Here is a 20,931-nt window from a genome sequence, read left to right on the forward strand (position 1 = left end):
CGGCCACAGCAGAGGCGCAGCAGCGACCCAAATGGCCTGAGAGCAGGGCTCGGGAAGGACAGTCTCTGTGGTGTCCGAGATGAGTCTCAAAGGAGATGGGAAATGACCAGAGAGGAGATGGCAGAGTCTGTGGGGGGGTGGGGGGGGATGGGGGGCACAGGCTGCCAGGCTGTTCTGCATATAGACCAAAGGAGAGAGCAGCGGTCATGAGACCCCGGGACGCCTTGGGGCCCAGCCCAGGGCCTGGGAGGGACCTTCACAGCTGGGAAGCCAGTGAAGCGCCCCGTGCCTGGGAACGCATTTCAAATGGATCCTTCTGGCAGCAGCTGGAGGGTGGGGGAGGCCACTGCGGTCCAGGCGAGAGCTGATGGGTCCCTGCCCAGGGTGCTGGTAGAAGGAACGGAGAGGAAGGAAAAGATTCAGGAAACACGGAGGCCCGCCCTTCCCAGCAGCTGCAGGGACTCTCAGCAGCAATCGGAATTGCCGGACGATGTGTTTTCCTTTAAAACTCACGGCTGTGCTAGTAGAAAGGGAAGGGAAGTCCCCAGAGCCAGAAGTGAAAAGTGAGAGTCAGAGAAGCAGGCAGGGGTGAAGCTGAAGTTCACCCAGAGGGGCCTGAGGGACACCTGCCAATCCTGTGTCTGACAGGCCAAGAAGAGGACAAAGGACAAAGCCAGGGTCCCTACAAGGCAAGAGGCAGGACAGGCAGGTCCTGAGTAAATCCAGGACCCCTGGAAATGATGCTGAGAGGGTGAGCCAGGAATGTGAGACGGGCCCACCTCGGCCAGGGCTGGAGCGGGCACCGGGAGCGCAGGAGGTGTCTCCAGAGGTGCCCCCCCATGGGGCTGCAGACAGAGAACGCTGCAGAGGTGAGGCTGCAGGGAAAGCAGTTGTCTGGGAACAACGCAGGTAAGCAGAGAAGGAAGGGGCCAAGAAGGAGCTCAGGGAGGCCAGGATTGCACAGAGGGCTCTGGGGCCAGCAGGGCAGGATGCAGGAGGCCACAGAGAAAGAGTGGACACGGGATCTGAACCCCTGAGGGAGGGAAGTGCAGGCCACAGGAGTGGCCCTGGCAGCCGACTGCTGAAATGAGTTGTGCGGCCTGAGCTCGGCACCATGGGGGCTGGGTGAGCCTTACACAAGGCGGCTGGGTGTGGGTGAGCAGAGCAGGCTGGTGCCTCCTGACTCTGGTGCCAGCCCAACTGTGCTCGGGTATGGGGCAGCAGGTGATTCTGGGAGGCCCTGTCCCGCCCAGCGGAATGAGGCAGACCCTGGCCGCAGCTCCACTCCCCACCACCTACCCGCCCTGCCCCACCTGCATCCTGAAGCGCTCCGCTCGGGAGGGTGCCACGGGGTCATGGAGACTGTCATGGCGCCTCCTGCCTGTGTCCCCTGGAGGCAGCAGTAGGTCAGCCGACCGCCCAGTGCAGGAATCATTCTGGCTCAGCGGGGATGACGTCTGGGAGAGCAAATCTTGGCACTGTGGAGGGAGAAATCCAGGTGGAACTTGCAACCCTCAGCCCAGTGCCCGGCTACAGGTGTCAGCCAGCGCTGCTGGTTAGGACGGCACAGGGAGCGGCACCAGGAGAAGCAGCAGGGATCGAAGGGGCCAACGCCACAGGGGTGTCAGACAAGTGGCACCACGCAGCCACTGTCCACTAGTGTCCCCAAAGAGGGTGGGGAAGCCACTTTTGCATTTATAAAAGATTAAATCTTCTGTCCTGATCCATTGCAGGCCTCTGCGCATGACCAAAGCACCCTCCTGAGGAAAATGTCAGTCAGGGCCCTAAAGCCACTGTCTCCCACAGAATAAAAACCGGGCTTCTCAGTGTCTATATTTGAATGTCAGTTGTGTATCTGGTTCTCAGAGCAGGGCTGGGCCTCCACTTTCTCATCTGTAAGAGGAGGATGAACAGGACCCACTTCACGAAGCCCCTGAGGGTTCAGTGGGGTGAGACCTGCCCAGGGTACCCGAGGGCTCCCTGCTCCAGTTACCGCCATTCCTGCACGCTGTGGCCTGGGGCTGGGGGAGAGCCCCTCCTCAGCCGCAGGCTCTGGGTCTAACCCATTTCTGCAGTCAGGAATGACCGGCAGGAGCAACAGATCACTGGTGAGGTTTTTAAAATGCAAGCTGTCTTAGCCACCCGAGCCTGGAAATTCGAACTCAGATGTGGGGGCTGCCAGGAGGCTGCAAGTCCTGGCCGTTTGGATTTGTCTCAGGTGTTATCCGACCCGGACCCTCCCTGTCCCCAGCCACAGAGCTGAGTCCAATGCCCAGGCACGGCCTGGTGTTTTCCCACTATCCCCCAAGTTTTATGTTTGATAGGCCATCCCCAAATAGCAATGGGTGGCGGGGAACGTCTCTAAACCCCCTCTCCTGTGCTCCTCTCTTCTTGTTGGAGCTGCTTTCTCCTACACTACAGTGGCGCAGTCTCTGAAGAATCCTAAAGAATTCTATGTAATTCCTACAAATACAGAGAACAAACAGACGTTCCTTTCCGTCCCTCCCTGACTCACCCTCAGCTGGGAGAATCTGGGGGGCTTCTGGGGCGGCTCCTCATATGGCCTGTCTGCGAGGGAGGCGATGATGCGCTTGCGATGGCCCAGCAGCTGGACCTTCAGGACCTGGGTGATGAGGAGCAGGGAGGTGACACGTCAGGTGGCCAACTCACTCGGTCTGCTCCAGCCCCCAGCACTCTCCCGCTGGGCCAGGCTGCCCCTAAGGGGAGCTCAGGCTTCTGGAGGGTCCAGGCCGGGCCACGCAGGGGCTACTCACGTTGACGAGCTCCAGCTCCCAGAGGTTCTTCACGGTGTCGATGGAGCCGTAGCCACTTGACAGGAAGGAATGGACGTAGTCCTGCAGCCCCAGGGAGTCCAGCCAGGAGGGCACGGAAGGGGGGCTGTTCCCATCATAACCCAGAGCCTTCACCTACAGGGCAAGGAGGGAGGCGAAACAGACATCTCAGCACTCACAGAAGAGGGACCCAAGGACCACAGACCCAGTCAGCTCACGCAGACTGTGGCCAAGGGGGTCCTGCGTGTTTGGGTTCCTCAGCACCTTCGAGTCCCTCTCTTCACACAGCCTCTCCTATCACTCGCTGGTCTCGGCTTCCCCATGGGGAAGGCAGGAGCCGCTGGAGCACCGACAGGGCTCGAAGACGGCCCTAGCAGACAAGCCCTAGGTCGGGAGGGGGGTCTGCAGAACGCCTCCACCCTGAGCTCCGCTGAGATCACGGGCCTGGAGGGATAAGAGAATAGTGTGTGCCCTCAGAGCAGGCACTTCCCAAGCTCTGGGCAGGTAGAAGGGACGGGGCCACTGGACTCAGCACAGGTGCAGGGGAGAGGCTCGAGCCCACCAGCTCCTGGCTCCCCAGGGAAGACAGTACCTCCCTCAAGCCCACTGAGGGAGGGGCCTGGTGCCAAGGCTCAGTGCAGGCTGGCCTGGGCTCCAGTGAGCCAGAGAGACTCTGAAGGGGGCTCTGGGTGAAAGGCCAAGCCAAGCTCCCGAGCCCGGCAGACTCCCAGAACCTCCTCCTGACCCCGGAGGAGCCACTCCCTGCCCTAGGGTTCTGCTGGCTCTCCAACGGCCTTAGGGTGTAGTGAGGAAGCAAACAGGTTGTGTGCGGCCCTCTGGAGCTCCTAGGGTGAGGAGTAGAGGCCCCGCCATGCTGGAGCCCCGCTCCTGCCCTGTTCATGGTGCAGGTGGTGCTAGGGAGGTGGCCCTGGCTCCACACAGGCGAGGCTACAGGGCTGGCGACAGTCACCTTGGGCAGGGAGCGTGCCGCCTGGAGCAACTTCCGCCGGTGCTGTGGGTCACTGATGCCGATGTCCCGCAGGTCCTGCTCTTCCATCACATTAGACCCCTGAGAGCAGAAAGTGGATGTCAGGGCCCCTCTTGGGTGGACAGCTGGTGGCCCTGAGGGGGTCAGGTGGGCCTTTCACGGCCCCGCACCAAATTCTCCTTCACTGCAGGCACCAAGAGGGCACGGGGACAAGTCTGCCCAGACTGCCCACGCCCATCCAGGTGGCTCCCAGGGTAGCTGGGCAGAGCTGGGGCTCCAGAATATGCACAAGGTGCTGAGGCCAGCAGGGCACACAAGGGTGCGGGTGCCGCCTGCCCAGGCCCAGCCACAAGCCCTGGCCCCTGAGTGTGTGTGCATTTTTCTGGGGAGCAGGTTCCATGCATCCAAGATAAAGAACGGGTGGACTTATCCCAAGGTTCCTCTTGGACAGGATTTTATAATTCTAAGGCTGTAACAACCACCTCAGGCGGACGGCTGGTGACAGGGGCGGCTACCCGAGGAGCCAGCCTCACCCCAAGAAGGAGACTGTCAGAGAAGGGCGTCCTTGTCCCAGGGAGAAGGGTGGGTCAGAGCTGAGCCCAGTCTGCGCTGTTCTCTGCGGCCTCCACTGGCCTCAATGGAGCAGCTGAGGGTGGAGAGGCACATGGAGCGCCCACCGGCAGCGCTAAGCACGATGAGAGGATGTGGGGACGGAGGCTGGTGCTCCTGCTGTTTTCTCACTCTATGACAGGGCTGAAAGCTGTCACCTGGCACATCCCACTTCATGCTCACAACCTGCATGTTAGGGTTTCTGTTAATCCCGTTCCTCTGTTTTAATAGATGAGGAAACTGAGGCACACAGAGGTCAGAAATGTCTTGACATCACATATCTAGTGGTAGAGCTAAGATGTGACTCTGGGCAGCCTCTTTCCTTCATGCTCCTGGCCCCTGCGAGGACGTCTCTAATTACAATAGTCACAAGATAGTGTGAGCAGATTTAATTTTAAAATACACAGTATGGCCTATGATACAAAATTCACAGGTCCTGCCCGTCGCTCAGTCATGGAGCCCCTTGCAGTTGCAGCTGCTGCCACTTCCTGGACTTCCCCAGAGCCCAGCTGGGCACAGACAGGCATGTGCCTGCACACTGCATTTTCACACAAATACCATTCTTGTACACGCTCGGTGCCTTGTTCTTATCGCTGAATATACACGGGAGATTGTTCCGCAGCAGTGTATGCGGGCCCACCTCCTCTGGACAAGCTGCAGCATCATCTAGGTTAGGAATACGCTATAATTTACTCAGCCAGTTCCCTGTTGAAGGACATTTGCTTCAACTTCAGCAACTGCACACAGTGCTGCATGAGCACCTCCCTGCATGGGTCGTGTCGAGGCCTGTTACGAGGAAGGGTTTCTGCTTGCTTGACGGGTGTGTGCACTTAACATTGACAGCTCTTTCTGCTCTTCTTAGTGACGCCAGTGCTAGATCCTCCACACCGTCAGTGGCACAGCAGGGAAAGAGTCTATCACTGCAGTTTCAATTTACACATTTCTTACCAGAGTAGGATCATCTCATCCAGACGTGACGCTGAGCATCTTCCCATGTTTTATCTATCTAGCATTTCCAAAGCACTCCCTCCCTACTCCATGCTGGACCTGCCCAAGCCATTTAGTAATAGGGACTATTGTGGCCGGGCAGGTGGCTCACCCCTGTAATCCCAGCACTTTGGGAGGCTGAGGCAAGCGGATCATGAGGTCAGAAGTTCCAGACCAGCCTGGCCAACATGGCGAAACCCCATCTCTACTAAAAGTACAAAAATTAGCTGGGTGTGGTGGGCACCTGTAATCCCAGCTACTCGGGAGGCTGAGGCAGGAGAATCAATTGATCCTGGGAGGCGGAGCTTGAAGTGAGCCGAGATCCCGCCACTGCACCCCAGCCTGGATGACAGGGTGAGATTCCACCTCAAAAAAAAAAAAAAAAAAAAAATTGGGGCTATTGTTATTCCCACCCTACAGCTGAGGAAGCCGAGGCCCACAAAGTTTTGGCGACTTTGGAAGGTCATATGGTAAGTGCATTTGGAGCCAGATTCAGCCCCAGTGCTGTCCACATGGCCCTGCTGCCGCACACTTGGGGACACCCAGAGCTCCTTTTCCAGGAGTTAACTTGCTTACAGCCTCAGAGTTTTTCTATGAAGTTGTCGGTCTTTTCTGCATAGCTACGTAGCAGTTCTTTACATAGTAAGAAAACTGGCCCGTTGCAATGGCTCACGCTTGTAATCCCAACACTTTCGGAGGCCAAGGCGAGGTGGGAGGATCACTTGAGCCCAGGAGTTTGAGGCCAGCTTGGACACTGTAGTGAGACTCTGTTTCTACAAAAATAAAAAAATTAGCCAGGAATGGTGCTGTGTACCTGTAGTCTCAGCTACTTGGGAAGCTGGGTGGGAGGAACATTGAGCCTGAGAGGTTAAGGCTACAGAGAGCCACGATTGCACCACTGCACTCCAGCCTGGGTGATGGTGAGACCCTATCTCCAAACAGAAACAACAATATATGTGTGTGTACGTACAACAAAAAATAAAGCAAATTAACCTTTTGGCCGGGCACAGTGGCTCACATCTGTAATGCCAGCACTTTGGGAGGCCGAAGTGGGCAGATCACGAGGTCAGGAGTTCGAGACCAGCCTGACCAACATGGTGAACCCCTGTCTCTATTAAACATACAAAAATTATCCAGGTGTGGTGGAGGGCACCTGTGATTCCAGCTACTTGGGAGGCTGAGGCAGGAGAATCGCTTGAACCCAAGAGGTGGAGGTTGCAGTGAGCTGAGATCGTGCCACTACCCTCCAGCCTGGGTGACAGAACAAGATTCCATCTCAAAAAAAAAAAAAAAAAAAAAAAGAAAATTAACTTTTTATCTATGAAATGAGTTAGATATTTGTTTTCCGGTTTGCTATTTATCTTTTGGCTTTTATGTGGCTTTGCTCATGTAGAAATCTATTTTTTTGTAACTAAGTGTACCCAACTTTTCTTGTAGAGCTTCTCAGTTCTGTCAGGCTTAAAAAGATCTTGCCTGTCCAAGACTGTGTTTAACATTCTTCCTTATTTTTTCCTGTAATTTAAGTTTTTTTTTTTTTTTTTTTTTTTGAGTTGCAAGCTCTGCCTCCCAGGTTCATGCCACTCCCGCCACCGCACCCTGCTAATTTTTTGTATTTTTAGTAGAGACGGGGTTTCACGGTGTTAGCCAGGATGGTATCGATCTCCTGACCTCGTGATCCGCCCGCCTTGGCCTCCCAAAGTGCTGGGATTACAGGCGTGAGCCACTGCGCCCGGCCTAAGTTTCCTTTTTTATAGCTAAATCTTTAATCCATCTGGAAATTATTTTGATGTAAGGTGTAAGAGTCAAGATCCAACCTTATTTTTTCTCTGGCAGCAAGCTGTCCATTTCTTGATGAGCTATCTTTTTCCCCCAATCTGGAATGGCCTCTATGGTATCTGAAATTCCTGTGTATTTCTGGACTCTTTCTGGACTTTTACGCTGTTGTGGTGGGCGTCACTTTACATTTGGAAGGCTAGTGACTTGGGCCAGCTCATGCAGACCATGACTTGCTTGGCCCGCGCCCCGTGTGGTGACTGCTGGCCACAGGAGTCTCCCCAGAGCCTGTGCATGGTGACATAAACTTTGTCCCACAGAGGACACTGCCAGCCTTAAGCTTCAGAGAGCCCAGGTGAAGAGAGCCCTGAAGCCAGGCCGGAAGCCCCCACTCTGCTGCACCTGCAGAACACACCCCTTGCTGGGCACAAGTGAGGCCTGGGCACCACTCCAGGTCTGAGCCCAGCCAAGTCACCCCCAAATCTGAGAGTCACCACAGAATTCCTACAGTGGCTCTGGGACCAAATCTAATGTCTGCTGTTGCAGAAAGGCAGAGAGAGGCAGCCGCCTTCCCAGAGGTTTTTCTTTTTTTAAGTGGAGTGCAGTGGTATGATGATGGCTCACTGCCACCTTGACCTCCTGGGCTCGAGTGATCCTCCCGCCTCAGCCTCCTACGTAGCTGGGACCATAGGCATGTACTACCATGCCCGGCTATTTTTTTTTTTTTTTTTTGTAGAGATGGGGTCTCACTATGTTGCCCAAGCTGGTCTTGAACCCCTGAGCTCAAGTTATCTTCCTGCCTTGACCTCCCAAAGTGCTGGGATTGCAGGTGTGCACCACTGTGCCTGGCTCTGGCCCAGACTTTCTACCTGATTATGAGGATACCAAAGCAAAGAGCTGAGCTGAGCCTGCCTCAAAACTCCAAGAGGACGTGAACATCCAAGAGTGATTGCGGCACTGCAGTAATGTTCTAAACTCCTGCTCAATCCCAGCATTGACTCAGAAACCTTTGTCAGCTTTCAGGGCACCTGAAGGCTGACAGCCAGGAAAGCCAGATCTGCTGGAGACAGGCCATTTGCTAACCAGACCTCGGCCAGCAGAAGGGCGGGCTGTGTGCAGTTTTGAGGAACAAGGGATGAATGGAAACACACAAAAATAAAGGAAATGACAGAAAAGAAAGGCAAACCATTGCCAAAGTGCATTCCAGGCAGGGTCCTCCCAATTCCTGAAGCAGCCACATCTCCGCGCTGGGGGATGAGCTTGTGTGGTGACCACCCAGGGCCACAAGTCCTCAAAGGGTAAGAAACGCTTCTGGAAGTTACCAACCCTCTTTACTCAGGGAGAAGGGACCACTGGCTTTTAGAAACCTCTTCACGAGGAGGGTCACGTATGGGGAAAAGAGATTTTCTACTTTACCTGCTGCCACGCTAACATTTACTGAGTGTTTACTACATGGCAGGAACTTCTATAATTAGGAAGCGAATAAAGTACAACAGTTCAGTGTCCTAGGGATTGTAGTTAATAGGGATTGTCTCAGCTTGGATAAAAGCTTCACAACTCCAAGTGACATCTGAAACACACAACTAGCCTTCCAGCCTGGCCTGGTTTGGGTCCAGTCCCTGAGGAAGAGGGAACAGGGCTCCGAGCAGCCAAGGTGGGACGAGCACTAGCCTTCGCCTGGGATCTGGGCTTCTCCCTGTCCTGACTCGCTCAGACATTGCTGGCAGGTGTCCGACTGCTCCCCGCTTTGCAGAGGAGAAAGTGCTCCCACGGAGGAGGCAGAGCTGGGATGGCCCCTGGCGGCCTGGCTCCTCAGCCTGTGGTCATGGCCCCGGCCGGCTTTTGAGAACTCAAGGGAAGGGGACAGCAAGAAGTGCTACCCTGGGTCACTGAGCTCTGGCATAACAAGAGTTCCCTGGGCGCCCTCTGCGGGGCTTTGTGGGAGGTGACGCACGGCCTGTCCTGGGCTCACCGTGAAGACGCAGGCCAGCGACACTGAGTTCTGACCATGGTCCAGCCTGTGCTGGGGGCTTCACACCCATGACCTGCACAAATCCGCCCAATAAACCTTTCAGATAGGAGCTGCCCACATTACACAGAAAGAAACTGAGGCTTGGTGAGCAGACTGGACTTATCCAAAGCCGCGGTACTAGAGCATGGCAAAGGGACTGCTCAGGCCCCGTCTGACCAACCCCAGTCGTCTTCCTCGTCTCTTCCTGCTGGGGCAGGCAGGGTGTGCTGAAGACAAAAGCCAAGTGTGGGGGTGCGGGCAGACGCCTGCCAGAGAGCAGGAGCAGGACACCCGCCCTGGGCTGGGGCACAACCCCTGCTGAGCTGAGCCAATGCTGCCTCCCTCCCTAGAATCCCGTCTCTCAGCATCACGTATAAATGCTTATCCCAGGACTCCCCTCCTGGCCACCTCTTCTCCACCTCTCAGGGAAGGGACACTGTTCCTTTCTTTTTAACTGTACAGAATCCAATTCTTAGAGGTGAGTGGGTTCGAAATGCCAGGGCCTCCAATAAGGGAGAAACAGGGTCAGGATGTGGGCCCAGGCCTCTGGATACACAACCCGGGCACTGTGCCGAGGGCCAGACCGACTCTGGGAGAAGCCAGCCTGGCCTGTTGGGGTTCGGTAAGGGGCTGGGTTTGTAGAGTCGCCCACGATTGTGCCTGGGTGCCCTTCCTCGGTAAGGCACATGTGAAGTGTCTACCATGGTGGCTGTAATTAGTGTCACTTTCCATCAACCTAAGCCATTTGAATGTTTTCTCCTTCCTGCCAGTATCTGCCACTGGGCTCCACCTGAAGATGCAGGAGGTGGCTGAAATCGTGGAGGCCCAGGCGAAGGGAGCACGGCAAGGGTCAGCCCTGGGCGTCCTGGGAGAGCAGGAGGCAGAAGCGGCAGGGGCCACTGCAGGACCCACATTGCTTTCTTCCTCGCTTTCTCCGGCCCTCTGGGGCTCTAACATCTTCAGAGTCTTCCTGCCCATGTGATTTTAGAAGGAAAATATCCTTTTGCATCTTGAAAGGCATCTCACTTGTTAATATTTTGCTTAACTGCAGGTGAGGTCTTCATTCAACAAAGTGGCAAAGGCCTAGGAAGGGGACTGTTCGGGAGTGGTAACATACTGGTATAGACCCTTTCAGCCAAAGGGGAAACAGGGGCTGTCCTAAGTTACCACTGAGGGTTGCAGGGCAGCCCCTGGATGGGGAGGGGCCGGCCTAGGCCTTGGACTCCCTCTCCCTCCACACTGGTTGCTGGCTGGGCTGCTTCCTGCGGCCCTGTCTACAGGATGGGGCAAATGGCAGGGCCGCAGCAAGGCTCCATGAGGCCGGGGTAGGTAGGAGTTTGCTTTGACTTTAACGGATCTTCTGGAAACAGGACCCTGACAAATCCAAACCGCAGAGAAGTCTGACTGGGAGTGTGTGGCCAGCTGGGGCGTGTGGCTCTGCCAGAGACCATCTGTTGCCTCAGCGGTATGAACCAAAAATAAAACCGTCAGCCCCTCAGGAAACTGAATGGACCCCTCCTCTAGACCAAGGGGATCCCACAAAAACCTGAAAAACTGGTTCAGGCCATGATGGCAGGGGGCATTGGATCCACCTCATTATACCATCCTGCCTTTGGAATTCAGGCACAACAGTCCCGCATTATCATTAAAGCAGAGATCCTAAGACTGACCAAGCAGACGCTGCAGCAACAAGACACTGAGTGCCAACCTGACTCCAGTTCAGATCGCATGACAGACGGCAGCCCCAAAAGAAAGCATTTTACCCCCAAATATATTTCTGTAGCATATTCTGAAATGGCCCTGCAGAGCCACCCCTTGTGGGGAAATTTACATTCTATAGAGGATTCCCTTCCCTTTGATTTCATACATTTTAGGGAGACATAAGACATCAAGTGCTATATGTGAGTGCTATATGTGAGTGCACTGGTTCAGTCTGGAAAAGAGGGACAACTCAAAGCTGAAGTTTGGGGGTGGCAGCCTTACAGGTCACAGGTGGATTCAAAGATTTTCTGATTGGCAACTGGTTGAAAGAGTTTATCTAAAGGCCTGGAGTCAATAGAAAGGGGTGTCTGGGAAATCAACCTCATTAAGGTTGATGACAACAAGAAACTAGGGGAATGGGCAGGCCCCTGTAAAACTGACAGAGGGGAAACCCCGTAAAGTGGTTGGTTGCAGTTGTGTAGTAGTTAAGGACTATGGCAAGGAGTCTCAGGCCAAGGATGTCATCAAAGAGTCCCTCAAATGCAAGAAATGAAGAAATAAATCTTTGGCTCACACATACACACACACACACACACACACAAAAGAAAAGAAAAAAGAGAAAGGGGTGTCTGGGTTAAGATAAAGGCTTGTGGGCTGGACACGGTGACTCACGCCTGTAATCCCAGCACTTTGCGGATGGATCACAAGGTCAGGAGATGGAGACCATCCTGGCTAACATGGTGAAAACCCAGCTCTACCAAAAATACAAAAAATTACTGTGGTGGCAGGCGCCTGTAGTCCCAGCTACTCAGGCGGCTGAGGCAGAGGGATGGTGCGATCCTGGGAAGCAGAGCTTGCAGTGAGCCGAGGTCATGCCACTGCACTCCAGCCTGGGCGACAGAGTGAGGCTCTATCTCCAAAAAAAAAAAAAAGAAAAAAAAAGGCTGGGCGGTAGCTCACGCCTGTAATCCCAGCACTTTGGGAGGCCGAGGCGGGCAGATCACAGGCGGGCAGGTCAGGAGATCAAGACCACCCTGGCTAACACGGTGAAATCCCGTTTCTACTAAAAATACAAAAAATTAGCCGGGCGTGGTGGTGGGCGCCTACAATCCCGGCTGCTCAGGAGGCTGAGGCAGGAGAATGGCGTGAACCCGGGAGGTGGAGCTTGCAGTGAGCTGAGATCACGCCACTGCACTCCAGCCTGGGTGACAGAGTGACTTTGTCTCAAAAAAAAAAAAAAAAAAAAAAAGATAAAGCTTGTGGGGACCAAGGTTCCTATTACGTAGATGAAGTCTCCTAGGTGATTCGCCCTTAGAGGCAATAGATGGCAAATGTTTTCTATTCACACCTTTGAGAGGTGCTAGACTCTCAGCTAGTCTCTTCAGGATCAGAAAAAGACCTGGAAAGGGAAGGGGAGTGACGGGCAAGGAGGCTCTTTCTAGGAAGACAGGGGGTGAAGCTGGGAAAGAGTTGGTGGAAGACCCAGCAGAGAGGCACCAGGCTGTAAGAGCTGAAAACCACGACACTGACACCAATACCAGTCATAGTCTAAACACAGGCGACAACTACTGATGGCCCTGTAGGGCCAGGCGCAATGGTTCAATGCCTATAATCCCAACACTTTGGGAGGCCGAGGTGGGAGGACTGCTTGGGCCCAGGAGTTTGAGACCAGCCTGAGCAACATAGTGAGACCCCCAGTCTCTTAAAAAAAGAAAAAAAGCCAGGTAGGGTGGTGTGTATCTGTAGTTCCAGCCATTTGGGAGACTTAGATGGGAGGATCACTTGAGCCTGGGGGGCAGGTCAGGGCTGCAGTGAGCTGTGATTGCATCACTGCACTCCAGCCTGGGCAACAGAGAAAGACTCTATCTTTAAAAAAAATAAATAAAATTAAATTAAAAAAAATTATTGTCAGCCCTCTGTGTTCCAGGCACTAGCTAAGTGCCTTGCACTAATCTCATTTAATCCTCTAAACAGCTGCACTGTAGACACGGGTGAAAGCCCCATTTGACAAGGCAGGAAACCAAGAGACCGAAGTTACTTGCTCAGAGTCACCAAGCGACTATGGCTGGAGCTGGAAGCCTGATCCAGAGCCCACGTGCTGAGGCCTGTGGGTGGGGCAGGGACAAGGGACAATGGTAGGGGTTGGGGGAGTGCAGGAGGGTGGTCCAGCAGATAAAAAGCAATTTGGGAAAGCGGGCTTCATCCATAGCCACAATCAGAAAGCCTAGCGTGTGGGGGACGTCACTCTTCCTGCTCTTGGCTCTCCAGAGGGAGCCTGGGAAAAGGCAGAGGGCCCAGGGCTCACCTACCCCGAACCAGCGGGAAAGGCCTGAGACCACCCTATCACCTGCCCCGCTCTGTCCTGGAGAGCCCGTGGAAGGAATGGTTGGCTCTTGTGATGAAATCCATGGGCCGCGGTGTGGAGGGGCAGTCCTGGGCCTACCAGTGGCCGGATGTCAGCCTTCTCTTGCATCAGACCTTAACCCAAACCAAGGCCACTAGATTCTGATGGCGGAGTGACTTGGGGCCAGAGCTGCACTAGCCTGGACTCTGGCTCCAGACTTTACACTCGGCCCACAGCCCCCTCCAGCCTCCTTTCCGCGTTCAGTCTGCCTGTCTCTTCTCAGACGGTCACTTTGCCATTTCCCCTGACTGCCCCATCAGTCATAGAAAAGTCAAGGCTGAACTCTACTCTCTTGGAAGAGAAGAAACGAGACAGAACTATGGTCCTGGACTGACAAGGTGCTTCCCCCTGCAGCCCTCCAGCCTCTCCCCTCCACCACCCATTCCCTTTCTCAGACTCAGAGATCAGGGCACTGTGGGAAGGGACCCTCCCAAGAGGGGAGAGTGGGTATGTGGCGGGGAGAACCGGGACACACGAGAAATTGCAAATTACGGCCACAAGGGCAGATTCTGCTAACCAAGAGTAGGGAGGGTAGGAGGAGCTGAGTGGGGACAAAGCCACACCCTTGCTGGGCTGATTTTTGGGGCCTGCCCATTCTGGGAGAGGAGCTGCCAAAGCTTAGTAACAAACCAGGGCAGACGTGGGAGGCATGGGCGGCCCTGCCTTTCTCCCTGCCTGCTCCTCCCCATCCCCAGGCACGGGCTGGTTCAACGTGACACTGTGACACTGACGATGGCTCTGCCTCTAAGAATGTGATGGATTTCTCCTGGGCCCTCGATCTCTTCCCTATACTATAAGATTCTTTTGAGTTTCTTGAATAATACAAGTTTATTATTAGAAAAATTTGAAAATAGGCCAGGTGTGGTGGCTCACGCCTGTAGTCCCAGCACTTTGGAAGGCCGAGGTGGGTGGATCACTTGAGGTCAGGAGTTTGAGACCAGCCTGGCCAACATGGCGAAACCACATCTCTACTAAAAATACAAAAATTAGCTGGGTGTGCTGGCGCCCGCCTGAAAGCCCAGCTACTCAGGAGACTGGGGCAGAATAAATCGCTTGAACTGGGGGTGGGGCAGAGGTTGCAGTGAGCTGAGATTGCGCCACTGCACTCCAGCCCGGGGGAATGGGCGAAATTTTGTCTCAAAAAAAAAAAGGAAAATAAAGTACAAAGAAAAATGTACAAGCCACCCATAAGTCCATCACATCAGGGGAAACATAAGGCCACTGTCCAGTGTATCTTCCTAAGTTAATTAATTTTCTTAAAAAAGGAAGACTGGGATCACTTCTACCATTTTGGTGTATTTTTCTGAGCTATATATTAGGAAGAAAACTTTAGCAAAATTGGGATTATAGGCTGAATGCAGATAGCTTCTTTAATTTTTCTTTTTTTTCCCTACCACTTGCCACCTGTTTCTTTAACCTGCCTCTTTTCACATGCCCATCTATTGCATGTGAATATCCCCCGTGACGTTTCACCGTCTTTATGAACACCTGTGGCGACTGCACCAACTCAAGCACGCCCGTCACTCACCCTGCCACTGGGCACTCAGGCTTCTCCGGCCTTTGCTAATGCTGGCCGCCTGCCACTACAGGTGGTTTATGCAGTCCCCAGAACACGTTACTCAGCACATTCGTCTGGGGTGCAGGTGACTAAACACAGACCAGGCTTCTGTTCTCAGCCAGGACCAACTTCTGAGGCTGGGGCTATAATGGCCATGGTGTGTGGGCCTGGACAGGAGGGGGAACACACGCTTCCTCCCAGTCCCAGGGCATCTGCTGTGGGGCTGGCCTGGGGGTGGGGGTGGGGGGCAGGAAGAACCATCGGGAGAGGGGACAGAAAGCAAGAGGAAGGGACAGGGCTCTCTGATACTCACCACTATGGCCCCAGATCTTAATAATGATGGGAAATAGAAGCCATGCTCCCTGAGGCCTGCGTGCAGTCACCCACCTGGGGCGAGGGCTTTCCCAGTACCACTTACTATGCAAGGCAGCTGTGGTAGAAAGGGCTTCCAATCCCGGTTCAGCTGCTCAAGGTTTATTTATTTATTTATTTATTTATTTATTTATTTATTTATTTTTGAGACGGAGTCTCGCTCTGTCGCCCAGGCTGGAGTGCAGTGGCACGATCTCGACTCACTGCAAGCTCCGCCTCCCGGGTTCACACCATTCTCCTGCCTCAGTCTCCCAAGTAGCTGGGACTACAGGTGCCCGCCACCATGCCCAGCTAATTTTTTGTATTTTTAGTAGAGCCAGGGTTTCACAGTGTTAGCCAGATGGTCTCGATCTCCTGACCTCGTGATCCGCCCGCCTCGGCCTCCCAAAGTGCGGGGATTATAGGCGTGAGCCACCGCCCCCGGCCTTAAGGTTCTTAAGAAGGCAGGGCCTGCTCAACAAGAGTGGAGCCACCTGCCTGGCAGGGTTTGGTGCCAGCATCAGCCTGAGGGCAGAAATCAGGGGCTCGGTGGCTGCTTTGTTCATCTGCTCTGCCAGGACTCTGCAACAGAATTTCCCAAAGTCGCCCCTCACTGACACTCCACCCTCAACAGCTGGCGGAAGGGGCAGGAACTGCTTGGCCTGGCCCACCCACAGCTCTCTGCTTTCCTACCCATACCCCAGCCAGCCCTTGGCCTCACCTCAAGGGATACAACTCAACAGTGACAGCCACCAGGAAGAGGCCAGCGTGACCAGTTCCCAAAGCCTCTGCAGGTGACTTCTGAGGCCCTCGCTACCTGTCGTGTCATGGGGAAAGGCTCTCAAGGATGGATGTGACAGCACATGAGTTTGGGAAACTCTTCCCAGTTTCATGAAAGCACCCCCACCGACCCCTGTTCTCCCAAGCAGGTCCTTGGTGCCCCCATTCTCTCTGTGGGCAGACACAGCAGCCTTCCCACTCATCTCCTGCCTGCCATCCTGAAACACCTTCCTCTTTGAGGTCTTGGCTGAGGTCAAGGTGCCACAGTCACCCTCAAATCAGCCGTGTAGATCTGCTGGGACCAAGTGAGTCTGGAGTCAGAGGCTTGGTCCCAAGACCACCCAAAGCAGCTTTAACTCATGGATCTGAGGACAAGACAGAGACAAAACCAACCTCTGTGGCCTGCAGAGAAAGACTGCTGCCCACCGCCTTTGTCAGAGAAAACACAACCTTTCCACCTCGCGTCCTTACACGCGGTTTTGCTGTCTGACACGATGTCACCACACGTAACACTGTGTCCTCTTCGGAGTTTATGCCTCATGAAGTAAGTAGGTCAAAGGAAGGCCTGCGTGACAGACGACGAACGGTGCCCAGAAGCTGCCGCAAGTCACACAGCGCGGGGGCCTGGAGGAGAACCTGGCTCTCCCAACTCCTGGTCCAGTTCCCTTTGCCACTAAGTAGACTCTTGAGTTCTCTCTTGAGCTTCCCCCATCCAGTTTACTTAACTACCCTGGAGATTCACAGAGAGCGGCCTGGGGAGGGGGCGGACAGAAGCGACGGGCCAGGCAGTGGTGGTGGCTGCACAGGCCCAGAAGAACTTGGGGGGCCTGAGTCAGTGCACGGAGATGCCCTACATCTCATTCCTTGCCAACTCCTTTCTCAGCCTTTGAATGGCTCCCAACAGGCAGTGGGTGGAGCTCTGACCTGGACCAGCCCGGGGGTGAGGCACTCGCCCAGCCTGATGGGCCCCGGTGCCAGGCTCCAACCCTGTGAGGGCACAGGGGCTGCACCTTCCTGGGAAGGGAAGACTGGGAGGTGGGAGCACTACTCCAGGTCCAGGGATGTGGCTTCCAGTCCCAGCTCCAGGCCGCCTGAGGGGTGACACTGGGCACATTACTGTACTGAGAGCCCTGGTTCCTCAGACCCCAGAGTTCTCAGATGATGACTGTGAACTGTTAGGTCTATAGCTTTGACAGAGAGACCGGGGCCCCGCTGCCCTGGCCCCTGGGCTTTACTCTCTGCCCGTGTACAATGCGGTGTTTGGCTGAGTGAGTACCTAGACATTCGAGATGCCAGAAAAGACGCCTCTGCTGCTGCTGCTCACGAGGCCAGCAATCAGGAGTGATGGAAGAGGATCTGTCAGCCAGTCCCATTCCACTTTAAAGAGCAGTTGGTTAAACTAGCAGGCATGAAACAGGCATTCAGAATGTTCCCAAAGTTCCTTCTACTGTAAAGGGGACTGGTGAAGGCCAGAGCAGTACCCGGGGCAGTCAGAGGAGGGCTCCTGAGTGGTTCCAGCTGCGGTCACCCTGAACACATGTGCTGCAGTCAGGCAGTGAAAGGGAGGGGGAGCAAGAGGAGCACTCGCTGGGAACAGGCCCCAAGTGAGCCTGCCCCTTGTCTCACTTGCTAAAAGGGCTGCCCTTGGCCAGGCTCCCGAGACCAAGGGAGGGCCTGGCAGAGATGGTGAGGCCCTGGTGCAGCATGAACTCCTGGGATACAGAGGAATTATATTCTTAAGTGACTACAGAATTTAGCTAGTCCAGGAGGCCGGATCCACACTTGTCTAAGAGGATTCCTTTCCTTTCCAAGCCTCAGCTCCATTGATCCTCCTATTTACGGCCCTGCTTCAACTGGGCAGGCAATTCCAAGATAGCAGTCAGCTCACAAACTGCTGTGCAGGGAGATGGGATGGGGGTGGAGGTGGAGGCTGGGGAGAGTACCTCTTGGCCACGACCATTCTGTGCCCAGTGGCAGCTCGCTTAGGCTGGCAGTGGCCTCTTGGGCCTGGGGTGGAAGAAGGCAAAAGGAGGGATGTCATAGGAGGTGATGACAAGCCCCACTGTTCACGTGAAGCCGGTTTAGAGAGCTGGAGAGAGAGGAGCAAATCCAGGGGACGGGAGCAAGAAGGGAGCCTCAGGGGCTTGGGGACCTGGTTGGAAAGTTTCACAGAAGCCAGTAAAGAAGAAGCTCTTGGCCCCAGTTTATGCGACTTTGGCCTCTCTTCACCTGTCATCTCTCTCCAACATGTAGGAACAAGCTGGCACCACCTCAGAAACAGATAGGAAGACAGCGGGGGCCTATCTGCCACGTGGCAGGAGCCTGCAGAGAAAGAAATTGACGGGAGGAGCAGGCAGCCTCCCGTCCAGCCTGGCTGACTCAGTGTCCATTTCCAACCCTTCCTGAGCCTGCTGCCAGCCTCATTTCCATCTTCCATTTGTCCAATGCCCTGAGCCATGACTGCCTGCTACACGTGGGCTCTCAGCCACATCCTGGATGTCTAAGGTGCGCCTCTCTCAAGGGGCTTTTTGCCTGGTGTGGGGCACTCGCAGAGACCGTCCCCCCATGCCGAGGGCTCAGAGACCTTGGGACTCTCCCACATGTGGCTTTTGAGAGCCCTGAGGTCAGGCCCAGCCGTCTCTCCCGCCTGGTCAGGGCCCTGCCCGTCACTGCCCCCCAGCAGCCTCCTCACTCACCACAGACAGGTGGGCCCCTCTCAACAGGCCTTTCCTCTCTCTGTGATCTTTTGAAGTCCCACCCTCTCTACGAAACCCCTGGGACAGACAGCAGAAACCAGAGGCTCAAGGTTGGACTTGGCTCTGCCACTTGGGCGGCAGCAGCAGCATCTCTGCCATCCGGGCCTCCTCCCTCTGCTGGCAGCACTTGCCAGCCTCCGCTGCACTTGACACTGGCTGCTCTTTCATGTGCTTTGTTTTCCCAGCTGGACCATCAAGTTCCTTAAGACACCTAGGTTATTTGCTTTTCTGATTTCACATGTATTCATGGTGGGAAACGGAGAAAAACTATTACACTCCACAGAGGAACGGAACCCGGAGTCCTCCTGAGAGAGCCACTGAAAGCATCTTGGCTCACTCCCTGGCACCTCCTATGCACAGATGCTTTCTTTTTCAGAAATTAACATCATATTGTGGATTTCTGTGTCAGTTTCTTCACTCAGCACTACAAGGTGGACACTTCCCCACATTAGCAACTCTTTAAAAACGTTGTTTTTTAAATGTCTACTTAGCACTCCAGCACCAGGACCACCCTCGTTTGTTCAATCAACACTTCTGTGAAGGGCGTCAGGCTGAGTCTTCACTTATGAGACCTGCGCTAGCACACCCGGAGCTACACATTTGCCAACCACCAATTACCTTCCTTCCGTGCTGATTAAATGCATTTCCTCCCTTCTCCTAAGAAAGCCCATTTCCTGTGGATAAGATTTGTGGTGAAAATGGAACCAGCTATGATGCAGGTGCAGTGTGGTGGGCTCGTGGGCTGGCAGGCTGGCAGATGTGTGAGCCACGTTTCCCTCTCTCCCTGCGTCTGGTGTCAGTTCTGCCATCCTAGGGAGCACCTGGCAGCCCCCACTGCCCTGGCCCTGCCCCTCTAAATCAAAGGCCCTTTCTGTCTGCAAGCAAGAGAGTGTGGATAAAGTTCAAGTTGCCTGCCTGTCCAGCTCAATCACCACATCACAGGAGGAAGAATAAGAGGGCATGGCACCTGGGGGCTGGGGCAGAGGTCTTCAATTTTCTGAAGGGTTTAAACATGTCCTGTGTGGTCCCAAAACGTAAACCTGGGACCAAGAGACAGAAGCCAAAGGAAACAGATTTTGACTCAATATAAAGAACGCTCTACAGCAGCCAGCACAATGCAAAGAATGAATGGTGACTTCTTTATAAGGTAGTGAATTCCTTGTCACTAAAAAACTATCATGGCAGAGACTACCTGGAAGGGATTTGGGCAGAGGACGATCAGACCACATGACACTACAGTCCCTTCCAGCCTGAGAGGGAGCTGTGTGATGTGCACAAATGCCCTGTACTTCTACAACAACTCGTGGGGGGCCCTATCACAGGAGATCCCACAGCAACACCTCGACTGTCAAACAGCCTCAGTATCCAGATGCTCCTCAGACACGTCCAGCCTGGCTTCCTGGAAGCTACTTGCGCATCTTGTAGACCAGCCTCCAGGGCATTTCAGAACCAAGGGAAACATTGTAGCCTATTAGAAACCTAATCACATGGGATCCACCACAGCTAATGTGATGTAAATTATCCACATGCAATGAGGGAATATTTCAATAACAGAAACACTCCCCTGCCCAAGTTTCCTTCTTTTTTCCAGGCTGCTAAAACGTAATTTGCCTGGCAGCCCACCTGGCCATTCACACGTGGTTATTCAGGATGCTGTGCGCAGGAGGCCACTCTAGGTATCTGAGGTCCCAGCTCAACCGAGGCGTGCTTGACGTTCCTTCTTGTACAGACTCCACCTGCCAGCACTGAGAGCCCCTGGAAGGACTGAGCTGCAGGCCGCCCTCAATGAGGGTCCTTCCAGCATAGAAACAGACGCATCTTACAGAGGCGCTGCCCTGTGCATGAAGCTTTGGCCCAAGGCCACACTTCCTCAAAGGCCTGCTCAGCTGCTCTCTGCTCCAGTCCTACAGAGTCTTGGGCTATTCAAGGGGTAGGAACCCTGTCCTTTCCAAAATCAGCAGAAGGAGGGGTGGGAAGCAACAGCTCAGCCTCTAGCATCCTGAAGTACAGGGAGGAAACGCCCTAAGACCACCCTCACTTGCCACATCTGACAGCCAGCCTGAGGAAGGGGTGAGCTGAGAGAGGAAAGGCCCCTCAATGCTCCAAGCCAGGGGCCAACCTGGGTCCCCACGCATGGCTTGAGCTCCCGCTCCGTCCCGAGTTTGTCATCCTTCCCTGAGGAACATGGTGAGTCAGGAGTTAGGTCACAAGAACCATAAAT

The 20,931-nt window shown here is 54.4% G+C and overlaps 1 protein-coding gene across 6 annotated transcripts in view; it reads right to left on the reverse strand.

Moving 5' to 3' along the window:
• Positions 1-20,931, reverse strand: part of ANKS1A (ankyrin repeat and sterile alpha motif domain containing 1A) — a 198,160-nt gene that overhangs the window by 9,064 nt on the left and 168,165 nt on the right. For all 6 annotated transcript variants that reach the window (XM_023212581.3, XM_023212578.2, XM_023212580.2 and 3 more), the window contains 4 exons: positions 3,763-3,861; positions 2,775-2,927; positions 2,516-2,623; positions 1,314-1,478 (listed from right to left, as the gene is read on the reverse strand). In XM_023212581.3, coding sequence (XP_023068349.1) covers positions 1,314-1,478; positions 2,516-2,623; positions 2,775-2,927; positions 3,763-3,861 — 525 coding nt within the window. The remainder of the gene's footprint in view (positions 1-1,313; positions 1,479-2,515; positions 2,624-2,774; positions 2,928-3,762; positions 3,862-20,931) is intronic.

The sequence above is a fragment of the Piliocolobus tephrosceles genome, chromosome 5 (assembly GCF_002776525.5).
Source record: "Piliocolobus tephrosceles isolate RC106 chromosome 5, ASM277652v3, whole genome shotgun sequence".
Classification (NCBI taxonomy): Eukaryota; Metazoa; Chordata; class Mammalia; order Primates; family Cercopithecidae; genus Piliocolobus; species Piliocolobus tephrosceles.